The 27480-nt window shown below is 42.6% G+C and overlaps 2 protein-coding genes across 5 annotated transcripts in view; one reads left to right on the top strand and one right to left on the bottom strand.

Moving 5' to 3' along the window:
• MICAL1 (microtubule associated monooxygenase, calponin and LIM domain containing 1) overlaps positions 1-13716 on the top strand; it is a 67324-nt gene extending 53608 nt beyond the window's left edge. For all 3 annotated transcript variants that reach the window (XM_033917858.1, XM_033917860.1, XM_033917859.1), the window contains exons 19-25: positions 2639-3512; positions 3917-4008; positions 4549-4656; positions 7636-7729; positions 9115-9205; positions 10481-10554; positions 12610-13716. In XM_033917858.1, the coding sequence (XP_033773749.1) occupies positions 2639-3512; positions 3917-4008; positions 4549-4656; positions 7636-7729; positions 9115-9205; positions 10481-10554; positions 12610-12776 (1500 nt within the window). In that variant the 3' untranslated portion in view covers positions 12777-13716. The remainder of the gene's footprint in view (positions 1-2638; positions 3513-3916; positions 4009-4548; positions 4657-7635; positions 7730-9114; positions 9206-10480; positions 10555-12609) is intronic.
• A 1394-nt stretch (positions 13717-15110) lies between these two features.
• Positions 15111-27480, bottom strand: part of SMPD2 (sphingomyelin phosphodiesterase 2) — a 53091-nt gene continuing 40721 nt past the window's right edge. For both annotated transcript variants that reach the window (XM_033919365.1, XM_033919364.1), the window contains 4 exons: positions 22648-22780; positions 19986-20090; positions 18677-18833; positions 15111-17876 (listed from right to left, as the gene is read on the bottom strand). In XM_033919365.1, the coding sequence (XP_033775256.1) occupies positions 17527-17876; positions 18677-18833; positions 19986-20090; positions 22648-22780 (745 nt within the window). In that variant the 3' untranslated portion in view covers positions 15111-17526. The remainder of the gene's footprint in view (positions 17877-18676; positions 18834-19985; positions 20091-22647; positions 22781-27480) is intronic.

Raw genomic sequence — 27480 nt, 5'->3', positions numbered from 1 at the left:
TCTCTTACTGATTGTGGCTCTGGCTCCAGATAAAGACTGGATCCTTAAACTTTTCTTTAAAAATAGAGCCAGAGACTTCCTGGGCTTCCATATCCAAATTTTTCTGAATGTCTCTAAAGAGACTCAAAAGAGAAGAAGGGAATTTCTAATGTTGAAACCTGGTGTGACCCAGATTGGGGGTTTATTTTTTCTTAGATATCCTTGTAAATGTGTAGTAAGGTATTGTACTTTGAAATATGTGTTTTTTGAACCAGCTCATTTGACGGTCTTCCTTTCCATGAAGCGCCTTGGAAATGGAGAAAAATCTGTGTCCAAGGAATAATTAGCTCCTTTTCAGTATCAGATAATGCAATTTTGTTTGGTTGCTACTTTGTACCTTAATCACTCCGATTCTTAAGTCTTGGATCCTAATTTTGAGGACTAGTGTGTGATTAAGTTGAGAATTATTTCCTATTATTGATTGGATTATTTTCTGGATTGAAAGTAATTTTAATATTATGTTTTCTTAATTGCACTTTCTGTACAAGATGATATGCTTGTTAAATAATGTGAAAATTTCTAAATTAAAAAAACCTTTTTAAAAAAAAGGTAGAAAAAAATATGTATTTTTGTTGCTTGTTTAGAATAAAGTAGTATTGATAAACATTTATAAATAGAAAATGGAAATAAGGTCATCTTTTTATTGGAGTAATTTTAATACATTTAAAATTAATAAATTTAGTAACCCTTCCTGAGGCAGGAGAGTTACTAATTTTTTTTTTTTTTATATGGGGGGGGGGTGTTAAAAAAATTATCAGCCTCAGGTGTCATATATCCTAGGTGCACCACTGAAGTTAACAGGTAGGAAAAAAAATAGTAGGGGTGACAAATACTGTTGTCATTGACTTTCCTTCTATTCTGGACCTGTCCCCTCTCATCCTTGGTCTTCAGTCTTTCCCTCTATTATCCCTTGCTGTTATCAAGTTCTTGGCCCTGTAGTTTATTGTGGTGTTAATCGCTCTACTGACTGGCCTGGTGACCCCATGACCACTGGCGCATTGAGACCTTGTTCATCAATAACTCTTCCGTCTCTAAGCTCTCGCATAATGCTCCTAGGGTTTAAGAGTTTCAACTGTGCCACTTAGAGCCTGCCCTGTGGCCAGGAGATCAATCTGTATTATATACCGGAGCAGGAATGATCTTCATAATTGGCGGTGGACGTGTCTTGCCTGATGTGATTCTCTTCAGAAATAAACATCCAATAATACACCCAGCACTGCACACACATCAATATAATGAAGCACAGATTATGCCCAAAAATTGGAGAAAAGACCTCTGTGTCTAATAGGGGTAAAATCAAAGTTCCACACCCGCATAGACAAACCTACCTCAATATGCAATCATTGAGGCAGGAAGACACATCCTCGGTCTGAAAAACTGCAAAGATAAGTGAAAATACTTTTCATGCAGTTAAATAGCAATTGCATTAATATCGGTGCCAAAACTTCGTCACACTTATCTGGAAAAAAGTTGTCTTCATAGTGCTGGGCCTGATGTGATGTCATTATGGTTGACCTGCAGCATGTGAGGCTTGTAGTTGGCGTGTAGCTTGTCAAGCTCTATTGCTTTGCTTAGACCAGGGGTGTCAGATAGAGAGTTGCGCGGGGACAGAAATCCCACCCGTCCCCGTCAGGATCCTCTCCGTCCCCACCCGTCCCCGTCAGGATCCTCTCCGTCCCCACCCGTCCCCGTCAGGATCCTCTCCGTCCCCACCCGTCCCCGTCAGGATCCTCTCCGTCCCCACCCGTCCCCGTCAGGATCCTCTCCGTCCCCACCCGTCCCCGTCAGGATCCTCTCCGTCCCTACCCGTCCCCGTCAGGATCCTCTCCATCCCCACCCGTCCCCGTCAGGATCCTCTCCATCCCCACCCATCCCCATCAGGATCCTCTCCATCCCCACCCGTCCCCGTCAGGATCCTCTCCATCCCCACCCGTCCCCGTCAGGATCCTCTCCGTCCCCACCCATCCCCGCAAGGAATTACCTCCATCCCCGCCCGTCCCCATAAAAAGCAGCAATTACTTCTGACAGGATCATCAATTCCACAGTTTCTTTTGTTTTTGTGCTGCTGTTTTCCTTGTGGAATCTCTTTGGTGGAACCCTTTTTTTATTTTCTGTTCAGGTAATTAACTTATAAACCCCCTCTTTTACTAAGGCTGACGTGTCCATTATATTATATGGACGAACCCTACTTCCAAAGCCTTCCATCCCCGTGGGAGTTCCGTGGGCCAGAGGGGGGTCCCTGTGGGAGTCCCGTGGGCCAGAGGGGGGTCCCCATGAGTGTCCCGTGGGTTAGGGGTGATCCCCGTTCCCGTGCAGACTTCTAGTGTCAAAGTCCCTTCTGGAGGGCCGCAATCCAGTCGGGCTTTCAGGATTTCCCCAATGAATATGCATGAGATCTATTTGCATGCACTGCTTTCATTGTATGCTAATAGATCTCATGCATATTCATTGGGGAAATCCTGAAAACCCGACTGGATTGTGGACCTCGAGGAGGGACTTTGACACCCCTGCTTTACACTCATTAGGAAAGACCTTTATTCTGTCCTATTTATGCTGACCACTAAATTCACTCTTATTCATTCTTGTTTTTTTCATCCAGACTTCACCTGAAAATGATGCGTCTCTCACGCCTCCTGCCTCTGGAAATATTGGATTCAAACCTCTATCAGCAGTCGATTCGGCTTTCCCAGGCTCTTTGCCTGCTGACCCTGGAAAGTCCCTGCATTCAGCCAATCTGCTTCCAGGATCTGCTCCTGCAAATACTAATGTCCAGCCTGCCCTTGCTTCTGCTCCAGGCCATCATATTTTAAACCCTCTCTACTCATCATATGAACTGCTTTGGCTGTCGCCTTCTGACTCTGCTTTTCCTGGAGCTAATGCTAGAACGGAGCATGATGGCAGCCGGAGAACGAAAACGACCAAGGGACAGGAACCAGTTGGGGAAATGCTTCCATCTGGAAGTGAAACACCAGAGGGGAATGTCCACTCTGTATCTTCTTCCAGACCTGATGCGCTGCCTCTGGCCGATGCGTGCGAACCCCCTCCAGTGAAGGTGACAGACTTCGAGATGAGCCGCATAGCCAAGAGGAGAATCCTGCTGTCGACACTCGAGAAGAAGCAGCTGGCCAGGTTAAATTCAAGCTCAGACTCGGACAATGAAAGCCAAACAGGTCGGGAAAGACCAAAGCAAAAAAATCTGAAGAAGGGCCAAGCTCGCCATGCCAAGGACTCTACTCCGGTTTTGGCACAGACTGCAGATTGCTCAACGGGGCAAGAGGATACCCGTGTTAAGAGCCAGGCTGGCTGGGTAGAGCCCCGAGTTGGTGAGGAGAAAACCAAAGCCTTGATTGGTGGCAATGACACGCAGTTCTATGTACAGCCATTCATTCTCCAGAGAAGACCGAATTTTAAACTCTCTCTCAAAGATTTCTCACCACGATATGAAGAGATGAATGAAGGAGAGGCATTTCAGGGTACTCTCTTTTGGCTCGATCATTCTTTTCATTACATCCTGCTTCCTCATGATCCATAAGTCATATTAAGGAGAAACCTTGCTGCCGATTTTGGATATTAAGGTTTTCCAATCATCTTTGCATGCCAAATGCTCTTATCATAGCCCCTTTCTGTATGGTTTTTTCTCTTCTCTTTTTGGACATCTTTGGGTGTTCTTTTACTTTCTTTCTGAGATAGCCCTGTTTGTCCCCTCTTTTCGGAGTGCTTTTCCATCTCTCTCCTTCCCCTTTGGTTGTCCTGTTCTTGGAGATGGATCCTTGTTTGCTAAGACTCCAGTAATCTATGCTGTACAGATCTTTGTCGGGTTTGAGAAGCAGGTTGGGTCACTGCAGCAAACCTGAATATCCTCCTCTCTTCCTTCTAGACTTTCAGGAAATGGATTCCAGTCAAACGGAAGAATCGAGTGATGAAGAAGAGCATGAAATGAAAGAAGCTGCGAGATCCACTAAAACACAAGTGAGTTTGGAGGTCTTGAGTTCTGCACCATGAAAGAAGTTGTTAGTTGATTCATTACACTTGATACCATTTGGAGGAATCCTAGGTCTTTGTTGACTTTTCGGTCAAATCGTAGGAGCCAACTTTTCAAAATAATTAGATGCTAAATGCAACATAAATTACTCCTCCTTGGTCATAATAAGTTTCTACCATATTGGTGAGGGAGGGGGGAGGAGCTCAAGCACCTGATGCACCTACAAAGCTGGCCTCTATGGGCCAATCTAATGAATAGGGTATGGTGTGGGTTCTGCTTGTTTACAGAAGGGAATGCAATAGAAGATGCCAACCAATAGAAAGGGCCTCTGGAATGAGCAGTTGTCCTGTGTGCAATGTCCTCTTCCCCCCCCCCTAGTGCCGTGTTGCCAGTTCTGTTACACAAAAACTGTTGCACTTTGCCAGATGTTTTAATTTTGAATACTGATTTATGAAGAGGATCCCAGGGACCTGGTCCTTTTCTGTGGTCTCCCCAATAAGAGACATCATGGTTGTATTCACTTTTAGATTCACCTGTCCAAAGAGGATGAAATGAAGAAGCACGAGACTTGGAAAATGAGAACGCTGCAACGGAGAGCCAAAGAGGAGGAGATGAAGAGGTTTCATAAAGCTCAGGTGACTTTTTTTCCCCCCTCCCCTCTTTCCTCCAGGGCTAGGATGATTCATTATGGCCAGTTCAGCACGTCCAATTTCAGCGTTTCGGAGGTGCCATGTCCCCATCCCCCCCAATCTCATCATTTGGGGGATGATAACCCCTCCCCCCAAAAAAAAATTATACCCTCTCTCTCTCCTCCCTGTTCAAAATCCTGGTCTGCTGCGTCGCCATGCCTGCCCTCTGCCTTCAGCTGAGTCACAGCAGGGAACTTGGAAACATGGTGTTTTTTTGTTTGGGTTTTTTTTCCTTCAGACAGCAAGGTGAGGGGACTAGGTGGCCGGCTCTGAGAGACACAGACGGACTGACTGGAGGATAGCTGTGGGAAGTGGATGAGAGAGAGAGGCAGAGCGAAGGGGTGAGAAACTGGGTGACATAATGGGACGATTCATTGCGGCCGTTATCATCGCAGCCACGCTGAAACATCCTGCGATGGAATGGCCGCAATGAATCCTTCTACTCCAACATCTGCATCTTTTTCTGTCATTTGTCATCCTTATCTATTCTTCAGTCTGTGATGAAGTAAGAAGGATCTTCTGGCTGGTTTATTTGGTTTGGAATAATCAGCTCAGAAGTTGTAGGAAGCTCTAACTGGACTCTTGGGAAACATTTGGCTTTATTTATATTAGAGAATGACACGGTGACAAAATTCATCACCGTTCCCGTCCCCGCGGATAACCGCGGGAAATAATCCCATGTCATTTTCTAGGGTCTATTTCAGCCTCAGTCCTTCTACACCAGCATTCTTCAAAGCAAAGCTTTTGGGCCAGTGGTTGTGGCCATTCATACTCTGATTCTTATGTGAGCCAAGGATAATGAAGCCATTGTGACATCACTGATGTGATTGGCTCTTAGGCACTGGTGGAATGAGGCATTATGACATCACAATATCTGCTCTGGATACCAGAGACTGTCATTCTGTAGTGTCTGTTTCAACCTCAGTCCTTCTACACCAGCATTCTTCAAAGCAAAGCTTGCGGGTCAGTGGTTGTGGCCATTCATACTCTGATTCTTCCCTCTCTCCTTAAAGAATGACATGAAGATGGTTTACTGCGGTTATCCACGGGGACGGGAACGGTGATGAATTTTGTCACAGTGTCATTCTCTAATTTATATCCCCTGATTACCATATTTGGTCCATTGTTCGGCTGTGGAGTGTCTAGTAGTGCTGCCCGATTCGGGGAAAATTTTTCGATTCGATTCAGCCTATTGAATTGATATTTCAATTTGATTCAATTCACTTTTCAGGCCACTAGGGTGTTTTTTTGTGTTTTTTTAATCAAATGTCCTGGTGGGTTTATTTTGTAGCCTCTTCACCCACCCACCCCCTCTTTGCCCTACTCCAGCCCCATGCCAGCATTGGAGTGTAATCAAAACAAACAAAAAAAATACTTTTCCTCTCTCTCTCTGTTAGATCCCAGCTCACGCTCACTATCTTACACATTTAAAATCTGACGTATTGTAATCACAAAACAGAAAATAAAATTATTTTTTCTACCTGTTCTTGTCTGGTCATTTTATTATTCAAATGCTATACCAAGAATACCATAACATAAAATTAATTAACTGTTTAATTTATTGATTTCTTCAATTCAATTCATATCCTAAAAACTAACAAAATTGATTTCATCTACATTTAAAATCTAACATAACATGTAATGCAAAGTGCTTATGCTGATTGAACCATATAAGAAATTAAAACTGGAAAACTTTAAGGATTAAGAAGAGAGAACCTCAGAACTGATTAAGCATTTCGTATTGGATTATGAATATAAGGAGGCTTGGTCAAGTTTACGGATTACGACTCAAGGAGATATTGGGACTTTAATTGACTCATCATCAAGATAAGTGAACTTCATTGGGCCTGAATGGCTTCAAAACTTAACATCATTAAGAACCCTGAAGACTGATTGATGGACTCTATTTTAAAGCTTAGCTTGTAGCTGTACCTGTAGCTTTCCCCAGCCTATGATTTTGTTATTAGTAGCACTTTCCACTTTGTATTACATGTTATGTTAGATTTTAAATGTAGATGAAATCAATTTTGTTAGTTTTTAGGATATGAATTGAATTAAAGAAATCAATAAATTAAATATTTAATTAATTTTATGTTATGGTATTCTTGGTATAGCATTTTAATGAATTGAATATCAGTAATTGTCTATACAGTATTTACCCTACTTTGTATAGTCATTTTATTATTCAAATCATGTGGGTCCCAGGCTCTGGTTTCGGTATGTCATCTGTTAACTCGTTCACCAGGGTCTCCTGCCCATTTGCCATTTTTTTTCTTTCTCTGTGCTCACCATACATCTAACATCTCTGTACCTTCCCTTCCACTGTCATATCCAACATTTCTTTCTTTCTCGCTTATAAACCATCTCTCTCTCTCTCCCTGCCTTGTGCCTTGGGTCAAACCTCTCTATTCCCCTTCATGCAGCATCTCTTCCTTCCTCCCCTCCATTATCTTGTGCACCATTTCTTTCTCCCCCCCATGCACCATTTCCCCCTGCCCTCTGCCCCTATGTCCAGCATTTCTTCCTCTCCCTTCTCCATGCATGTCTCCCTCATCTCCACCATATGCAGGATATCTCCATCTCTCCCTTCCTCCCCTCCATTATCTTGTGCACCATTTCTTTCTCCCCCATGCACCATTTCTCCCTGCCCTCTGCCCCTATATCCAGCATTTCTTCCTCTCTCTTCTCCATGCATGTCTCCCTCCCCTCCATCATATGCAGGATATCTCCCTCTCACCCCTATCTCTGTAGCATCTCTTCTTCCTCTCCTCCATTTCATCTCCACCAATTCTTCCTCTCTCCTCCATGCACAGCAGCTTTCCATCCCTCCTATTCCCCTGTGTAGCACCTCCAGACCGACTTCCCCCCACACACCTCTTCCATTTGTTTTGTGACTTATTCCCCCTCTTTTTGTTCCCTCTTTAGTCAATTCAGAGGCGCCTGGAGGAGATTGAAGAGCGTTACAGTCAGCTGGAAGGACAGGGAATAGGGCTAGAACTGTCTCTCAGAGAAGACCAAGGTAAGTGTTGAGTTGATGGCCAGGATTAGATGTAGCCAGGAAAATCTCGGCAAGCTGATGTAGATTTTCAGAAACATGGTTGGGAGTGGTGAAGTTCATGGTTTTTTTCTATACACTTCTCCCTCCATATTCGCTGTGATAGGGGATTAACAGACCCGCAAATAACTTTTTCATATGTTGTTTGCTGTTTTCTATTAAAAACCATCGTGAAACCACAAATAAAGTGGTGGGAGACCTGGCCTGTTCCTGAAGGAGAGGCAAAACACGGTGATGAAAGTGTCGGGAATCGGCTATTTTCTCTGTAAACACTTGGACTCGGCAATTTCTCTAAGCAAGCTGATGTAATTTGGGGGGAGGAGCCAGCAAGCTAAAAACCGCGAATAATTGAAATCGCGATTGCTGAAACCGCGAATACAGAGAGAGAAGTGTATTTAAATACCTATAGCAAGGTACTCTTGCCAGCTCTGTGTCGTAGCAATTGATGGGATCCTATCTTTTTTCATAAAAATAATGTAGTGAGTTTTCCTAGTAAGCACTTTCTCGCACATTACTGATTCCATCAGTTTATAAACTGCAGCTTTCTGGATTGTAACAATGTCTGTGGTCTCCAGGACAAATCTGGATATTCCTCTGGAGCTTTAAACAAAGCTCTTGTCTGACCACATTCTCTCCCCCCCCCTCTATTTTTTTATCAAGGCAGGCACTGTTCCCCTGATTCTTTTGGGCTTCTAGTTCAGTCTAAATTTTCTCTTACTCAGACTCCAGTACCACAAACCTTTTATTCACAATCAGACCTCTCTCCTCCCCAGGAGACCTTAATCACAGTTCAAGTTTATTTAAGTTTCAAGTTTTATTAATGCTTGATAAATCGCCTATTTAATTTCCTAAGCGATGTACAATACAAATTTAAAATATAACAACTAATACAATATTGATTAAAAAACAAACTTAAAAAAAAAAAAAAGAAAAAGACAATACACGACTAGGGAAGCAAAAAAGGGAGAAGTTACAATTTCTTTTCAGGAGTAGAGGAACATATAAAGGAAAATAACATAAGGGGAATAGGACTTTAAAATAGCAAGTTAAAAAGAAATTTTGGTTGAGAAAATCATAGATTAAAAGCATCTTTGAAGAGATAAGTACTGTATTTCATATCCCACCTATCATTACGTCTAGGCTACAAACATAGGGGGACAGAAGAAAAAAACCTGTAAGGCTCAGAAAGCTGCATTTCCTATTACAAAACCCACTCTAGGCTTACTGGACCGTTGTTCCAAATGTTAAATGCAGCAGAGAATGAATTTGTAACAGCTTCCCCCAACTACTTATTCACATCAGATGCTGTGAAGTCGCTGATAATCCGACTCCCTTTCTGTCCCTTCTAGAGCCAGGTCAGTCTGAGCTGGTAAATCGGTGGCTTTTGCTCGTCCAAGAGAAGAACGTTTTGGTGTCGGAGGAGTCTAATCTCATGATTGCGTAAGGAATACCAAACATGTACTGTAAATTTGTGAGAAGGTTAAAAAAAGGAGTTCGGCACTTTGGCACCCAAGGTATTTTGAGGGGTTCATGAAGTGAGGATCCGGAGTCTTCTGCCCACCTTAGTCCATTTTATAATAGTTGTATTATATCTGGAGGAATGGTATCCCCTTTCTGTAATTAAGAACCCTTCTCTTGCGGACTTCTCTTCCTCCAGTTTGCCATAGATTAGGGGGGGTCCTCAAATCCAGTCCTCAAGGTCCACAGCCTAGCCTGCTCTTCAGGATTTCCACAACGAATATATATATGAGATACACTTGCATTCGCTGCTGCTAGTACAGTCAAACCTCAGTTTGCGAGTAACGTGGTTTGCGAGTGTTTTGCATGAGCAAAACATTCTCGCAAATTGTACCTCACAAACCAAGTGTTGACTTTGATTTGTGAGCCCCCCATCCCCCGCTTGCATCGCCTCCTCGTGATCCAGCATCCCCTGCCCATGCGCCAAACACAATCCCTTACCCCAATCTGGCATCAGCACCAACGCACAGGACATGCCGGTGCCCGAAGATCCTGGATCACGGGGGGGGGGAGGGGGCAACGTGAGTGGGGGGGTGATGTTGGATCACGGGGGGGGGGGGCAATGCCGGTTCTAGGGGGGGGTTTCGCATGCAGGGGGGTGATGCCGTTTCTCAGGGGGGGTGGGGGGTGGAGTAGTGCCGGTGGCAAGGAATCGGGAGGGTGCTGGGGGAGGGGGGGCACTATTAGTGAGTCTATAGACCCAGTGCTTCCCAAGCCTCTCCTGGAGGCATACCACCAGTCAAATTTTCAGGGCTCCCATGGTAAACGTGTATGAGGTAGACTTACATTCAGCGACCATGAGAGAAATCGCATCTGCATAGCAAGGTTTGACGCTGACCTTACAGCTTTTTGGTTTATCCTGGGGCTGTACAGAACTTTTCTTAGATTGATCCTTCTTCATTACCCAAAATGTACAGGATAACAGGGTGATCGTCTCTTGAGGTTTGGAAAGGAAGTCTCTCTTTCAGTTACCTTCTGGGGTCCCTTTGAGTGTCAGAAGCTTCACGTTTGTCAGCAATCATGTTTGGAAGGTCGGAGCCTGCCATCTCTGCTCTGTACCTTAATTGGGGAGGGGGGTGGGAGGGAGGCATTGTTGCATATTTTGCTTCAAGCACACTCGGAGGGACCATGGGATGGCACCAGTGTGTGGGTTTTACATGCATATTGTTTGTTCCCTCCCCCCTCTCCACTTTGTAGCGTGCAGGAGTTGGAACTGGAAGAGAGACAGAGTCTTCTGGAGCAGGAACTCAGGAGCTACATGGACATAGACGGTAAGAACTAGCTGGCTGAGGATTCGGTAGACTCTAGAGGAGGTAATTCAAGAAGCAAAAAAAAATAAAAAGTAGAACCCAAATCCAAAAGGAATGAATAAATCAAAAAATTATTCCGTCAAAGTGAAACCCCTCAAAGCCATGTTTTAGCGAAGGCTTGCCTCGGCAATAAAACGCAAACCTTTCAATCTATAAAAAGAGAATAAAATTGAAATGGCACACCTGCCTGGTCTTTGACATTGCAAATTCATTTCCTATTATTACCGTTTCAGAGGAAGAAATTTACATACGAGTGAAACCTCCGTTTTAGCATTGTATCTCTTTAAAGATTAACACTTTGTATTCAGTCTCTATGGCAAGTGCTAGCTGAAACAGGGTTATATGGTTTTATTTTGCTCTGTGAGGTTAGAACAGGTTTTTTTTTTTAATTTAATCATTCCTTCTAGTGTGTGGTTCTGCATTTGGAAAAAAACAAACCACCCTCTAGTCTCGCAGTCTAATGATTTGGATCAAGTCGAGGGCTACAGTATGCCCCATCTTTTCCATGTTCTAAGAATTTACTCTGAGCTTCAGGTGGTTTCTCTTTTTTTTTATATATATATATATATATATACTACTTGGACAAGGCGTATTAAGCATTTTCCCTATCTGTCCTGGTTAGCTCACAATCTGTCTAATGTACCTGGGGCAGTGGAGGATTAAGTGACTTGCTCAGGGTCACAAGGAGCAGTGTGGGATTTGAACCCACAACTTCAGTGGGAACTCACGTCAGCCATTTTTGTTGACTGCCCTGCACGGGGCAGGAGCGTAGATCGCTCCTAACCCACTTCACCGCTACGCCACCAGGTACAGTCTGGAGAGGTCCGGCAGGCGGGGATGGGTCATGGTTTAGAAATTCGCGAATAAGCGAAATCATGAGTTCTAATCCTGCAAATTTAGAGGGAAAAGTGTAATAAGTATAGAGGCTGACTGAATTTTTTTTTTTTTTTTTTAATTTTGTTGTCGAAACCGATCTGAAATTTGGATTTGGTCCCCTACTCCTCCTGGACCAGATGTAGGCTTCCCTGGGTCTCCTGTATCATTAGTAGTTTAGAGGGGTCAGGAACGAACCCCCGTCACTCCTGCCCATGCCACAGCCCACCGATACAATAGTTGCTAGAACTCTGGCATGGGCAGGAGTGACTGAGAATTGCTCCTGTCCCCTCTTGACCACGAGTGATAAATCCCCCCACCATGTGTATGGAAGGTAGAGGCTTCTGTTCAGGGGCTGAGCTAATTTTGGTTTCAGTGAGAATTGAATGGTGTACTTTATATGCAGATTCTGTTTTGCCTGAAACTAGGTGGCCAAAATCAGTTTAAATACTTCACAAGTAACATACACTGCAGAACTGGTTGCTGGATGATGTGGTTGTCATGGTTACTAGTATAGTTTAAGCAGTGGCATAGTAGGGGTGGGGGCAGTCCGCCCCAGGCACCATGTTGTTGAGGGCACCAGCTTCCCTCCTCTTCCCACTACGTGTGTGCCCCCTTCCCTAGCTGTTCGCCTCCACAAGCAACAACCGTTTTCCTCGCGACCGTGTCAGCTCTCCCGCGGATGTCACTTTCGGGTTCCACACACAGGAAGTGACATCAGAAGGAGATCCGCCAGGTTTCTGAGGAGCACGTTGAGGTTACTTATGGCAGTGAACAATTAGAGGTACGGGGAAGACGCTCGCATGGCAGGGGCGATCAGGGACAGGGAGGAGGGCAGGAGAGGGATGCCTCCCATCCTTGCTACACCCCTGGATTTAAGAAATGATTGGACAAACCAGTGAACTGATCCACTACCAGTTATTAGCCACCGCTTCGTAGTCTGGCCGTGGTAGGATTTCCCCGTTGTTTTGCTGGTTATTTCCACGTAACCTGCTCATCATACAATCTGCAAAACAGGATATTAGGCTTGAGGGAACATGTGCTGTGGCCCAGAAACATCATTTACACGTTTTGGGGATGGGCGGAGGATACATTTGGCACAGATGGGGGGTAATATGGGAATTTCTCGGTCTCGTTTTCCAGATCAGCTGAAGACATCCCAGGATAGAGCGGAAGAAGAGGAGACTTTGAACAAGATGCTAGAGGTAGTGGATAAGCGGAATGCCCTGATCACTTTCCAAGATGAAAAACGCCTGAGTGAGATCACGGAACAGCTCCATGGCCTTTCAGATTTGTGTAGCAAGCAATGAGCTGCAAACCTGTGATCCGCTGTGGAGGGAAGTGGCGACTGATGGTGGGTTACTGCCAACTGGGTGGGGAAATGGCCAGTGCTGGGAACATCCTTGCTCAAACGTACTTTCCTTGTGAGCATTGCTGAGGTTTCAGAGACGGGAGTCCTAGGCAGAGCTTATAGGCTCTTGCTAAACTTTAAGGTAAACTATTTCTGACTTTCTCACCTCCCTGATGCCATCCAACACTTCATTACTGATGGGGTGAAGTGGGCGGGACCTTCCGTCCCCAGGACGCCTGTGCCTAAAAGCAAGTTGAGCTAGAATAATAGATGAGGATGTTCTGAAAGAAGATTTATTTATTTATTACTTTCCACAATATAACAAATACAAATTGATAGTCCACATGTTTGTCCTATCAACCCCGCCACAGTCCGTGTTTCGGTGGACATGCCTTCCTCAGGGGTCCAGGTTGATATAAAAGTCTCAGATAAAAATGTAGTCTAAAAACAGTACACGTGTCACCAAAATAACTGTTGTGATGACATGTTTAAAGACATGTATAGGGGCTGGTAGGATAAACATCAATTTGTATTTGTTATATTGTGGAAAGTAATAAATGAATCATCTTTCAGAACATCCTCATCCAGTTTTTTTGTTCTCATCGTTTGGATTGCTCTGACTGTGGAGCATTCATTTTGTTCTCAAGCTAGAATGTAGTACAGATTCTTGAATCCCCAAAATGTCCGTCTCCTTTTTTGTCTAGGCCCTGCAAACAGTTGTGTCACTTTTGCAATAGTACTTTCCTACGTAAATAATTGTTGTGATCGGACTCGATTCACCTCCATTTTGTCCTGTACAGCCCGTCCATCCTCTATTTTCACCAACTTAACTCCAGGTTTTATATGTTCATGCTGTTAAATACTTTAAAATAAAGTTATTGAGGGTTTTATATATGTCATACTTGGATCCTTATTTGTTACAGGAACTTAAAGGTTTTTTGCTGTTAGAAAGGGGAGAAATGACAGTGATCCTCCCCCTAGCATTGACTAAAGTGCTGGGGTGGATCACTAGCCTCTTCGGAACCAGTATGGGGTTCTAACAGAACTTAATGCCACACCATGCATAACAGTACATGTTTATATGGTGCTTTTTAACCTCATGTAAACTGTTCTGTGCTCCCCTGGGAGAATGGTATAGACCAGCGGTCTCAAACTCAAACCCTTTGAAGGGCCACAGTTTGGATTTGTAGGTACGTTGGAGGGCCACAGAAAAAAAATAGTTTTAATGTCTTATTAAAGAAATGACAACTTTGCATGAGGTAAAACTCGTTATAGTTTATAAATCTTTAATTGCTTCTGATAATTTCAGCTATACACAGCTGAAAGTAGTGCAACATGCAGAAAGCAAAGTTTAGATAGTTTTTTTTCTGCATGTTACACTGCTTTCAGTTGTGTATAGCTGAAATTATCAGAAGTAATTAAGGAAAGATTTATAAACTAACGAGTTTTACTTCATGCAAAATTGCGATTTAGATTCTAAAGTATCAACTCCACCAGACAAGATTTTGGTGTAGTTCTCTAAGGCTTTTTTTGTAGAGGGGAGAATCAATATCCGACTTGTGCCTGGAAAACTTGTGCCTTAAGTGTCTGGTGGTCACGTCTGCAACCTCCTCCAGCGCCGGGCACAACCTCCAGGAGAGGTGCCGAATTTCATGAGTGTTCACGAGATTACTGCCTCCAATGGTTACCTTATGTTCTAGACCGTTGCCCGCCTCAGTGCTGTAATCTCACGCAAGTGCTTTCCTGCGTCTGTACGCGAATGTCCTCTACACTCCGCCTCACAATCTCATACAGATGCAGGAAAGCGCGTGCGTGGTTACAGAAGTGAGGTGAACAACGATCCAGAACAATGGTAAAATACCAAGGGTTTCAAAATAGTTCCTAGTGGGCCGTGCGTTTGAGACCACTGGTCTAGACCAGGGCTAGGCAGTTCCGGTCCTCAAGAGTCGGAGCCAGGTCAGGTTATCATGATATCCACAATAAATAAGCATGAGATAGATTTGCATCTCAAGGAGGCAGTGCATGCAAATCCATCTCATACATATTCATTGTGGATATCCTGAAAACCTGACCTGGATCTGGCTCTCAAGGACCGGAATTGCCTACCCCTGTCTTAGGGAATGCAATGAAGAAATCAGAACTACAAATCCCAGCATGCACTGGAGGAAACCCAGGACTTGATCAACCCTGTCCTGTGAATCTGGTTGCAGTAGGGAGCCTTAAAAGCAGAGGCCTACTTTCCTTTATGCTCTAAAGCAGATGCACTGATTATAGAACTCCTAAATGCAGACAGACCATTTCATTTTTTTTATCACACATGTAATCCATAGACTCCCAACTACAGGATATAATTACAGCCAGAATCAGGGAGACATATGGAACTGCAAAGGTCAAGAAACCAGCCTCTGGAGAAACAGAAACATGCAAAATACATCATACATGCACATTTCCCAAGGAAGATGACATCTCACAAAAGAAGAGGGAGTGTGAGTGAGTGTGTGTGTGTGTGTTGGGGGGGGGGGGGGTTACTGGAAAGGGAAAAATTTTGGGGCAAACGGTGGCAAAAATGTTGGCCAGAACCATCGGCCAAGGCAGTACTAACTACCACCAGAATCTGCAAAACTGCCTTTAGGGTCCTTTGCAAATCTTTCCTGGAATGTATTATTGTGGTAATGCATATAGAAATTGTTTACGCCATGCAGAGCATGTCATCAATTGTACACAACCTGCACTGTTAACTTGGTTATGACTGCATCACGAAAACACACACCACCAGCCCGTGGCATCTGAGCGACTCAGAGCCAGCTGAACCGACCCTTCATATTCAATGCTGGGGCATTGCAGGGCTCCCAGCCTTGAATATCTGTGTATCAATCGTCACACAGAAGTTAAGCAAGCATGGGCCAACGTTCAGACTGATGCCCGGTTAACTTTAGTGTGTAAAGTTAGGACAACGCTTTTGCTGGTTTAACTTTAGCTGGTGACTTAGCTGGTTAGCTAACCAAATAAGCAGGTGCTCTCCTCCTGGCCTGTCCCATATCCTAATCAGTTAAGAGAAGGCCAGTTAGCAGCGATATTCAGTGGCACCAACCAGTTAAGTGTCACCAGGTATCATATGCCAGGTCACTTAGCGGGCAGAAACTCTCCTCCTCGGTTAAACCCGTTTGAATATCAGACAGACACCCACAAACGAGCAGGCAGGAAAAGTTAATCCAATTTACCTTATAAGCACTGATTCTAGGTAGCACAAGATAACATGATTCTTTGGGTAATATCAGCAAGACATAGTCATGGAACACTGGTCTAAGCTCATGATTAAATTTCTTAATTGCAATTTTAAGTCAGAGAATACATTCTCTCTGATGCACTTCATATGAAAACTCACAGCCGGCAACCCAGTATCAGAAATAGACTTACAGCAACAGAGAAGGCCTCAAGCCACTTCTCATTGCTCCAACCTTTCAGGAAACATTACAATTTTCTTGATAATGTGATGCCTGAGGAAGAAAATCTATTGAGCTGCTGAGCACTTGTTTTAAAAATTGAAATGATTAAAAACCTCTTGTGTTTAAGGACTGGTTGAAACTAAACTGCAGAAAATATTTTTTTCACTTAACCCATAATTTGTTGCTGGAGGGTGTGGTTAATGCAGTGAGCCTAGCTAGGTTAAAAAAAATGGTTTGGAAAAGTCCATATACTATTATTAAGGTAGACTTGGAGGAAACCATTGCCTATCCCTTAGAGTTAGCAGCACAGAATTTCTCTCTATTTACCATCACTGCTGGAAGCAGGATCTTGGGCTTGATGGACCTTTGATCTGACTTAGTATGGCCGTTCTTATATAAAAAATAGAAAGTGTGACTTCTGCATAGTCTTTGTTCAGGCCTTGAATCTCCTCCTCCAAACATTTTCTGTGAGAAAACTGGTAAATTTGCCCCACACCCCCTTCCCAACCCGACAAGGGATTACCACCATACAAGCCTTTGTTTACCTAAGGTCCAATCATTTAGAAGTAATGAAAAGGAAAGAGACAGACACTTGATGATCCTACAAGTCTTTTCCTTCAACCAAGGCTAAAAGAGGGTGATTTGCATTTTCTGCCTTCTCAGTCTAACAAAAAAAAAAAACAGAAGGGCCCCATCAGTTATGGGGTGGAGTGTTTTTAGCTTGCATTGGGGAGAAAAGTTACAAAATTGGGAAGTCTGACTAGTTGTATGGTGCAGGGGTGTGTACATTTTTGTTTCTCATCGTATGGCTCTCCTTGTTCTGTACACTTAAGATAACTTCAATAAATTTGTCTGTTTCAAAAGAAGGGCCACCCCATCAATGACCCTGGTCCCCAGTGCCTCTCACGGTCTGTCCTGGGCTAGGAAAAAGGGTTGATAGCTAACTCTCTCTCTTCTCTCTTATCCCACCCCCTCCATACCTTATGGTACTGGGATTTGAGAGCGCTAGACTGAAAGCAGCACCTAAACTGTCCTAAACTGATCATTTTCCGTAATGTTAGACTAAAAGCAGAGATTGACACAACTCTACCCCACCCTCTAAAAAAAAAAAAAAAAATACAGGATAAGGACAACAGACAATGCTGCAAAGAGGTCTGGAAGAAGTTGCGAGTTGGAGGGTAAGATGAACATGTGGTCCCATGCTGCCACTCCTATAGCAGTCTAGAAGGTTGGTGGGTCCTGTTGCCGCCCCAGCTCAGGGCTTCAGCTGCTGCTCAGTTTATCCTGCAGGACCTGCACTGCCAGCCTCATTTGCTCCTCCGTGCCTTGCAGCAGCCGGACCTCGATGGTGTGAAACACGTAGCAAATCGCGGAGACCAGCAGCACCGCGAAAGCCAGGAACGCCAGCATGTAGAAGGAGAACTTGGGGAAGGTATGGCCCATCTCCGACCCCAGGAAAGAGAGCAGGCCCATACCGGCCTGCAGGAGCAGCAGAAGTAGGCCCAGCATGGCCATGCGACCTGAAGAATAGCGCTGACTTTCTGCCGTGTGAAGGCCCACCCTCATCTCAGTGCGGGCTTCGTTCACAGTGTCCACCAGGTGGGGATTGAACTCTGAAAGAGAACAGGGAAGCCACGATTATCGCTACTTGCTTCTGCTGGAAAGGATGGCACAATTACTGGGCTCGATATTCAGCCAATGGTGATCAGCATTGCAGCGTTATCCCCGGAAATTCAACATTGGGCCACATCTGGGCTCAGGGAGTGCAATGAAGAAATCAGAACTACAAAAGTACTGGGGGGAAACCTAGGACTGGATCAACTCTGTCCTGTGAATCAGGTTTCAGTAGGCAGCCTTAAAGTAGGGGGCCTACTTTCCGTTATACTGTAAATCGGATGCATTGATTATAGAATTCCTCCAAATATGCAGACTATTTCATCACACATCTACATCCACAGACTCCCAGGTAAATGGAGCAGGTGAAAACGATTGCGTACAATATTGAGCAATTAAGCGGCTACGCCAAACCGCATAGAGATAAGACTGACTTTATGTGGTCCTCTTTATGCAGTAACCATGGCTGGTTAAATGCTTCCTCTGTCCCTAGAATGTCCCAGACATTTTCATATCTTACCTCTCCCCTCCTATCCTACCTATCCTCTCCTCTCTTTAAAGTCGCCTTGAGCCTGTATAGGTACAAGTGACGCACCAATAGAAGATTAGATTACCACATCAAATGCACTGGACCTTTTACATGAACTAACTGTTGGTTAAATCATGAATTGATAACGAGTGTGATTGTTGGATGGGCTGAATGGACCATTCAGGTCTTATCTGTCGTGATTTACTTTGTTAGTTAACTGAGCGACTGAAGCCGACATGCAGAAGGTCAAGGGATGTTCTGTAGACTTACCTTCTGCCTTGACTGGTGGACTCTCTCCCTGTCCCTGCTTCCTCACAACCAGAACTGCCATCACCGCCTCATGGTCCGAGTAGGGAATGCTCTTCCCTGGTGCCGTGCCTGTGGTAGTCGCTAGATGTTTGCATTTCACCCTGAACTTAGACAAACCCTGGAAAAAAAAACTCAGGATGTAGATCGAAGGTATAGTGGTCTCCAAATCCGTCCCCCTCCCCGGCACCTCTGTACCCACTTACTCAAATAGAGCAGTGGTTCCCAACCCCGTCCTGGAGGAACACCAGGCCAATTGGGTTTTCAGGCTAGCCCTAATGAATATGCATGAAGCAAATTTGCATGCCTATCACTTCCATCATATGCAAATCTCTCTCATGCATATTCATTAGGGCTAGCCTGAAAACCCGATTGGCCTGGTGTTCCTCCAGGACAGGGTTGGGAATCGCTGAAATAGAGGACCCAAACCGAGTCATCTGGAGCAGTGGTTCCCAACCTGCCAGTCAGGTTTTTGGGATAGTCCTAATGAATATGCATGAGAGAGATTTGCATCTCTGCTCCATGCATATTCATTAGGGCTAACCTGAAAACCCGACCGGCCTGGGGGGGTCCTCCAGGACAGGTTTGGGAACCACTGATTTAAACACTCATTGAACAGGTGAACCAGGAGCTGTTCACAGGCTATTTAATACTTTGCAATAGATAAAGGACTCCTATCCCTTCCCTTGATCTTCTAATTGAACCTGAGCATTCACCCTATACAGAACAGAATAGAGTTCCTCTTGAAACCAAGCTCAATAATGACTAACAGATGATCTAGAGCAGTGGTTCCCAACCCTGTAGGCCAATTGGGTTTTCAAGCTAGCCCTAATAAATATGCATGAGAGAGATTTGCATATAATGGAACTGACAGGCATGCAAATCTGCTCCCTGCATATTCATTAGGTCTATCCTGAAAACCCGACTGGCCTGGTGGTCCACCAGGACAGGGTTGGGAACCACTGATCTAGAGCAGGGGTAGGCAATTCCGGTCCTCGAGAGCCACAGGCAGGCCAGATTTTCAGGATATCCACAATGAATATGCATGAGATAAGATTTGCATCTCAAGGAGGCAGTGCATGCAAATTTATCTCATACATATTCATTGTGGATATCCTGAAAACCTGACCTGCCTGTGGCTCTCGAGGACCGGAATTGGCTACCCCTGATTTAGAGTCACTTGGGTCAACGGCACACCATGTGGCCAAGCAAGAGAATACAACTCTCCTACCTCGAGGCAGTTATCTACAATCGTCGTTCAGATACGCTTTACCTTGTACAGGATATAGTCGATGCGAATTCCATGAGGAAATGGCTCCAGCTCCTTTTGGCTGCAGTAGCAGTTGTTTGGCAGCAAGGTACATCCATCCTGGGGGCCCTGAGGAGAAAAGCACTGCCAATTTCAGGTTACATGAGGGGGTTCTCAACTCAGTCCTAGGGGATAGACCCAGCCCGTCAGGTTTTCAGGATATGCACGCACAAGGAATGCACATGGAAGAGGTTTGCATACGAGAAGGCAATGCATGCAAATCTCTCTCATGCATATTCCTTGTGGACATCCTGAAAACCTGACTGACTAGATTGGTGCTTCTCGGCCTAATCTCTTGCATATTAATTGTGGAAATCCAGGACATGCGACGGGGTTGTGGCCCTCAAGGATTATGGTTGCCAACCTCTGTTCTAAACATTGACCTACAGTGGCTTAACCACTCCTTCTCCAGTTCCAGCATTCTTCCCTCCACCAGAGAGAGAGAGAGCGAGAGAGAGAAATAGAGGAGGGAAAAGAGGGGGTGTGACACTGGACCTATGGAGGGAGGGAGAGATAAATCCTGGACCAAGGGGCAGAGGTGCAGATGGATGGGAAGAGAGAGGGGAGAAGATAACATAAAAATTGCCATACTGGGACAGACTGAAGGTCCATCAAGCCCAGTAAACTGTTTTCAGCAGTGGCCAACCCAGGTCTCAAGTACCTGGCAGAAACCCAAAGAGTAGCAACATTCCAGAGCTGAGATTGTGATATCATAATGCCTCATTCCAATAATGCCTAAAAGCCAACCTTATCAGTGATGTCACAATGGCTCGATTGTCCTATACTTGTCTCACATAAGAGCTGCCTTACTGGGACAGTCTGAAGGTCCATCAAGCTCAGTATCCTGCTTCCAACAGTGGGCAACCCAGGAAAGACAGAAGAAGCTGACAGATAGGAAAGACAGAGAAGCTGGGCACTGAGAAAGCACAGGGACAGGGATGCAGAGGGGTGATGCTGGCTAGAGTAAAATAAGGAGCTCAGAGGAAAGATGCTCAATGTAGAGGGAGAATAGGGACACAGAGAGGACAGATGTTGATCATGGGGGAAGATAGGGAAAGAACAGACAGAGAGAGAAGAAATATCTAAAAGGACAGAAGACTTTTGGCAAGAGAAAAAACAGAAGAGACAAGAAAAGTAGAAAAAAAAAGGGGGGGGGGGTTCCAGACTTATCCCCCCTTTCTACTAAGCCGCAGTAGAAATTTCTACCGTGGCCCGGGGCGCTAAATGCACCGACACTCACAGAAATTCCATGAGTGTCGGAGCATTTAGCACTCTGGGCCGAGGTAGAAACCTCTACCGTGACTTAGTAAAAGGGAGAGGTTTATTCATTGCAATATATCGGCTTTGGAAAATGTGTCTCTCTGATCAATTGCATTTCAGTTTCTATTAGTATGACAGGTTTTCTATATAGGTCTGGGAATGTATTTTAATGGAGCTTTGAAGGGGCTCCTCCTTCCTCTCCACCTTGGAAGAGTTGGCATTATAGGGGGACCAATCTTAATTTTTCCATCCTGGATCCTAGCTACACTCCTGGCTCTGAGCTCCTACATTAACACAGCTCCCAAATTAACTCCTGCTGAAACAGGCAATTACATAGGACGACTTACCTCTCCCTCCCCTCCACATCAACTGGTTTATTTTCTATCTGGTCAACAAACAAGAAAGAACCCAGGAGTTCCACAGAGAAAAGGCAAAACAAAACAAAAAAAAAAGAACCGTGGAAAAGATGTTCCCGATACAGTCATTTATTGAGTCAATCCAAATGTTTAAATGTCACATACACAGAGCAAAATCCATATATGGTGTGGACCCAACACGGTCCGTGTTTTGACTAAGACGCTTTCTTCAGGGGTCCAAGGAGACAAGTAAATGTGGCTAAAGCCTAAAAATATCGAGTCATCTGGATCGAGAACAGCAGTGGAGAACAATCTTCAGGCAGTCCCGGCTTTATCCACATTTGCTTGTCCCCCTGAAGAAACCGTCTTAGTCGAAACACAGACCGTGTTGGGTCCACACCATATATGGATTTTGCTCAGTGTACCGTATGTGACATTGCAACATTTTGATTGAAACAGTAAACGACAGTATCAGGAACATCTTTTCCAGTTCTTTTTTGTGTTTTTTTTTTATTTGAACAATGAGGGACAGCTAATGAGATCTTCAGTGTGTATGTGGAGGGGGACTGAAGGGTGTTTTAAAAGTAATAAATATCACCCAATAAAGAGAGTGTAGACGCTTGAAGAGCTGGGACATATATTTCTTTATTCCAGATGAAAAAGATTCAAGACCCGACACTGTCAGTGTTTCGGCTCTTAGCCTGCCTCGGGGGTCTTTCATACAATTCATACAATTTCTCTTTTTCTTTTGTCCCAGTTTTTATAATACTGTTTTCAGCGAGTGACGGAAGAGAATCTTGTCCTCTTTTTCTGTTCAAACTTTCAGAAAAAGAAAATGGTGGTTGTCTATGTCAATTCAAAACGTATTCTGGAATAAAGAAATATATGTCCCAGCTCTTCAAGCATCCACACTCTTTAATGGGTGGTATTTGGTTTGTTGTGTATTTGGTATTCCCTTCCTTCGTGCGTTGTATTAAAAGTGATAAAAACATGACTGCTCATTCGTTTACCTCAAACTGTTCTGTCTCCACGAAGGCATCATGGAGCCCCGTCAACTCGCGCAACAATCTCATGCCTAGGTCTCCAGGATGCATGTTCATATCTCCGGCCATTATCGACACATCCGCTCCCTTTGAAGTGTGTCTGAAAGAGAGACCTAGAGTCACACTGCTGGAGACAAAAATATAAACTCACAGTCCGCACTCCGAGCCCATTCTCTGCTGAGGGACCTTAAGCGTTTCACTGCAGTCAAGCCAATTATCTGCTACTGTGTTTGCTAAGAATATTTAAGAATTCCAGTAAAAACCAGTGCACCAGCATCGCTTTTTAGAGCAGGGGTTCTCAACCCAGTCCTCGAGACACACACAGGGGAAGATTCGCTAATATTCTTGGTAAAATCTGAAGGAGTCGCTGTTGCGGCTGTTATTGCAACTATTTCAAAAAGACGAGTCATTCTCAAAAAAAAAGTGCACGCAAATGGTGTTCATGGAGTTTCACGAAGGGTCATTAAATTTATATGTGATGAGTCGCTGGTGATAGCAAATCGTCACACGTACACATTTATGCCTCTTTTTTGTGGTGTACTCTGCGCATGTACCGGAAAAAGCAACGCAATCATCATCTTCAGGACTCATTGCATTTCATCAGGACAACATGGAAAGAGCGAGATTAAGAACCAACATCCATAATGCCGCCCGCTATTGTAGCAGATAACACACGCGGCTCACAAACGCCTATAATTTACAGGCTTTTGAATTTGTAATTTTTTTTATGTCAAATTTTATCATAAGCCACAGCCAGAAACACGAGACATGCCTATAATATACGTGTTCAGGAAGTGTGCTTTTGTTCCCTCCCAAAAAACAAAAACAAACAAAAAAAAAACCCCTACTATAATTCATGCAAATCTTGTAATTTTTTTTTTATGTCAAATTTTATCATAAGCCACAGCCAGAAACACATGAGACATGCCTATAATACACGTGTTCAGGAAGTGTGCTTTTGTTCCCTCCCAAAAAACAAAAACAAACAAAATAAAACCCCCTACTATAATTCATGCAAATCTTGTAATTTTTTTTTAATGTCAAATTTTATCATAAGCCACAGCCAGAAACACATGAGACATGCTTATAATACATGTGTTCAGGAAGTGCGCTTTTGTTCCCACCCCAAAAAAACAAACCAAAAAACCCCAAAAAACTCTACTATAATTCATGCAAATCTTGTAATTTTTTTTTTATGTCAAATTTTATCATAAGCCACAGCCAGAAACACATGAGACATGCCTATAATACAGTGTTCAGGAAGTGTGCTTTTGTTCCCCCTAAAAAAAACAAACCAAAAAAAAAGACCCCCTACTATAATTCATGCAAATCTTGTAATTTTTTTTTTTATATCAAATTTTATCATAATCCACAGCCAGAAACACATGAGACATGCCTATAATACAGTGTTCAGGAAGTGTGCTTTTGTTCCCCCCCAAAAAAAAAACCAAAAAAAAAAACCCCTACTATAATTCATGCAAATCTTGTAATTTTTTTTTTATGTCAAATTTTATCATAAGCCACAGCCAGAAACACATGAGACATGCCTATAATACACGTATTCAGGAAGTGTGCTTTTGTTCCCCCCCAAAAAAAAACAAAAAAAAAAAACCCCTACTATAATTCATGCAAATCTTGTAATTTTTTTTTAATGTCAAATTTTATCATAAGCCACAGCCAGAAACACATGAGACATGCCTATAATACACGTGTTCAGGAAGTGTGCTTTTGTTCCCCCCCCCAAAAAAAAACCAAACCCTACTATAATTCATGCAAATCTTGTAATTTTTTTTTTATGTCAAATTTTATCATAATCCACAGCCAGAAACACATGAGACATGCCTACAATACACGTGTTCAGGAAGTGTGCTTTTGTTCCCCACCAAAAAAAAGCCAAAAAAAAAAACAAACCCTACTATAATTCATGCAAATCTTGTAATTTTTTTTTTATGTCAAATTTTATCATAAGCCACAGCCAGAAACACATGAGACATGCCTATAATACAGTGTTCAGGAAGTGTGCTTTTGTTCCCCCTAAAAAAAACAAACCAAAAAAAAAGACCCCCTACTATAATTCATGCAAATCTTGTAATTTTTTTTTTTATATCAAATTTTATCATAATCCACAGCCAGAAACACATGAGACATGCCTATAATACAGTGTTCAGGAAGTGTGCTTTTGTTCCCCCCCAAAAAAAAAACCAAAAAAAAAAACCCCTACTATAATTCATGCAAATCTTGTAATTTTTTTTTTATGTCAAATTTTATCATAAGCCACAGCCAGAAACACATGAGACATGCCTATAATACACGTGTTCAGGAAGTGTGCTTTTGTTCCCCCCCAAAAAAAAACAAAAAAAAAAACCCCTACTATAATTCATGCAAATCTTGTAATTTTTTTTTAATGTCAAATTTTATCATAAGCCACAGCCAGAAACACATGAGACATGCCTATAATACACGTGTTCAGGAAGTGTGCTTTTGTTCCCCCCCAAAAAAAACAAAAAAAAAAACCAAACCCTACTATAATTCATGCAAATCTTGTAATTTTTTTTTTATGTCAAATTTTATCATAATCCACAGCCAGAAACACATGAGACATGCCTACAATACACGTGTTCAGGAAGTGTGCTTTTGTTCCCCACCAAAAAAAAAGCCCAAAAAAAAAACAAACCCTACTATAATTCATGCAAATCTTGTAATTTTTTTTTTATGTCAAATTTTATCATAAGCCACAGCCAGAAACACATGAGACATGCCTATATTACACGTATTCAGAAAGTGTGCTTTTGATCCCCCCAAAAAAATAAACCAAAAAAACCCCCAAAAAACCCTACTATAATTCATGCAAATCTTGTAATTTTTTTTTTATGTCAAATTTTATCATAAGCCACAGCCAGAAACACATGAGACATGCCTATAATACACGTGTTCAGGAAGTGTGCTTTTGTTCCCCCCCAAAAAAAACATACCAAAAAAAAAAACAAACCCTACTATAATTCATGCAAATCTTGTAATTTTTTTTTTTATGTCAAATTTTATCAAAAGCCACAGCCAGAAACACATGAGACATGTCTATAATACACGTGTTCAGGAAGTGTGCTTTTGATCCCCCCCAAAAAATAAACCAAAAAACCCCCCCAAAAACCCTACTATAATTCATGCAAATCTTGTAATTTTTTTTTTATGTCAAATTTTATCATAAGCCACAGCCAGAAACACATGAGACATGTCTATAATACACTTGTTCAGGAAGTGTGCTTTTGTTCCCCCCCCAAAAAAAAAACCAAAAAAAAAGATCCCCTACTATAATTCATGCAAATCTTGTAATTTTTTTTTTATGTCAAATTTTGTCAAAAGCCACAGCCAGAAACACATGAGATATGCCTATAATATACGTGTTCAGGAAGTGTGCTTTTGTTCCCTCCAAAAAAAAACAAACCAAAAAACCCCCAAAAAACTCTAATATAATTCATGCAAATCTTGTATTTTTTTTTTTATGTCAAATTTTATCATAATCCACAGCCAGAAACACATGAGACATGCCTACAATACACGTGTTGAGGAAGTGTGCTTTTGTTCCCCCCCAAAAAAAACATACCAAAAAAAAAAACAAACCCTACTATAATTCATGCAAATCTTGTAATTTTTTTTTTATGTCAAATTTTGTCAAAAGCCACAGCCAGAAACACATGAGATATGCCTATAATATACGTGTTCAGGAAGTGTGCTTTTGTTCCCTCCAAAAAAAAACAAACCAAAAAACCCCCAAAAAACTCTAATATAATTCATGCAAATCTTGTATTTTTTTTTTAATGTCAAATTTTATCATAATCCACAGCCAGAAACACATGAAACATGCCTACAATACACGTGTTGAGGAAGTGTGCTTTTGTTCCCCCCCAAAAAAAACATACCAAAAAAAAAAAACAAACCCTACTATAATTCATGCAAATCTTGTAATTTTTTTTTTATGTCAAATTTTATCAAAAGCCACAGCCAGAAACACATGAGACATGTCTATAATACACGTGTTCAGGAAGTGTGCTTTTGATCCCCCCCAAAAAATAAACCAAAAAACCCCCCCAAAAACCCTACTATAATTCATGCAAATCTTGTAATTTTTTTTTTATGTCAAATTTTATCATAAGCCACAGCCAGAAACACATGAGACATGCCTATAATACACGTGTTCAGGAAGTGTGCTTTTGTTCCCCCCCAAAAAAAACATACCAAAAAAAAAAACAAACCCTACTATAATTCATGCAAATCTTGTAATTTTTTTTTTATGTCAAATTTTGTCAAAAGCCACAGCCAGAAACACATGAGATATGCCTATAATATACGTGTTCAGGAAGTGTGCTTTTGTTCCCTCCAAAAAAAAACAAACCAAAAAACCCCCAAAAAACTCTAATATAATTCATGCAAATCTTGTATTTTTTTTTTTATGTCAAATTTTATCATAATCCACAGCCAGAAACACATGAGACATGCCTACAATACACGTGTTGAGGAAGTGTGCTTTTGTTCCCCCCCAAAAAAAACATACCAAAAAAAAAAACAAACCCTACTATAATTCATGCAAATCTTGTAATTTTTTTTTTATGTCAAATTTTGTCAAAAGCCACAGCCAGAAACACATGAGATATGCCTATAATATACGTGTTCAGGAAGTGTGCTTTTGTTCCCTCCAAAAAAAAACAAACCAAAAAACCCCCAAAAAACTCTAATATAATTCATGCAAATCTTGTATTTTTTTTTTAATGTCAAATTTTATCATAATCCACAGCCAGAAACACA

The sequence above is a fragment of the Geotrypetes seraphini genome, chromosome 13 (genome assembly GCF_902459505.1).
Source record: "Geotrypetes seraphini chromosome 13, aGeoSer1.1, whole genome shotgun sequence".
Taxonomy (NCBI): Eukaryota; Metazoa; Chordata; class Amphibia; order Gymnophiona; family Dermophiidae; genus Geotrypetes; species Geotrypetes seraphini.
Note: the sequence above shows the minus strand (reverse complement) of the source record. Positions and strands in the feature narration are given on the sequence as shown.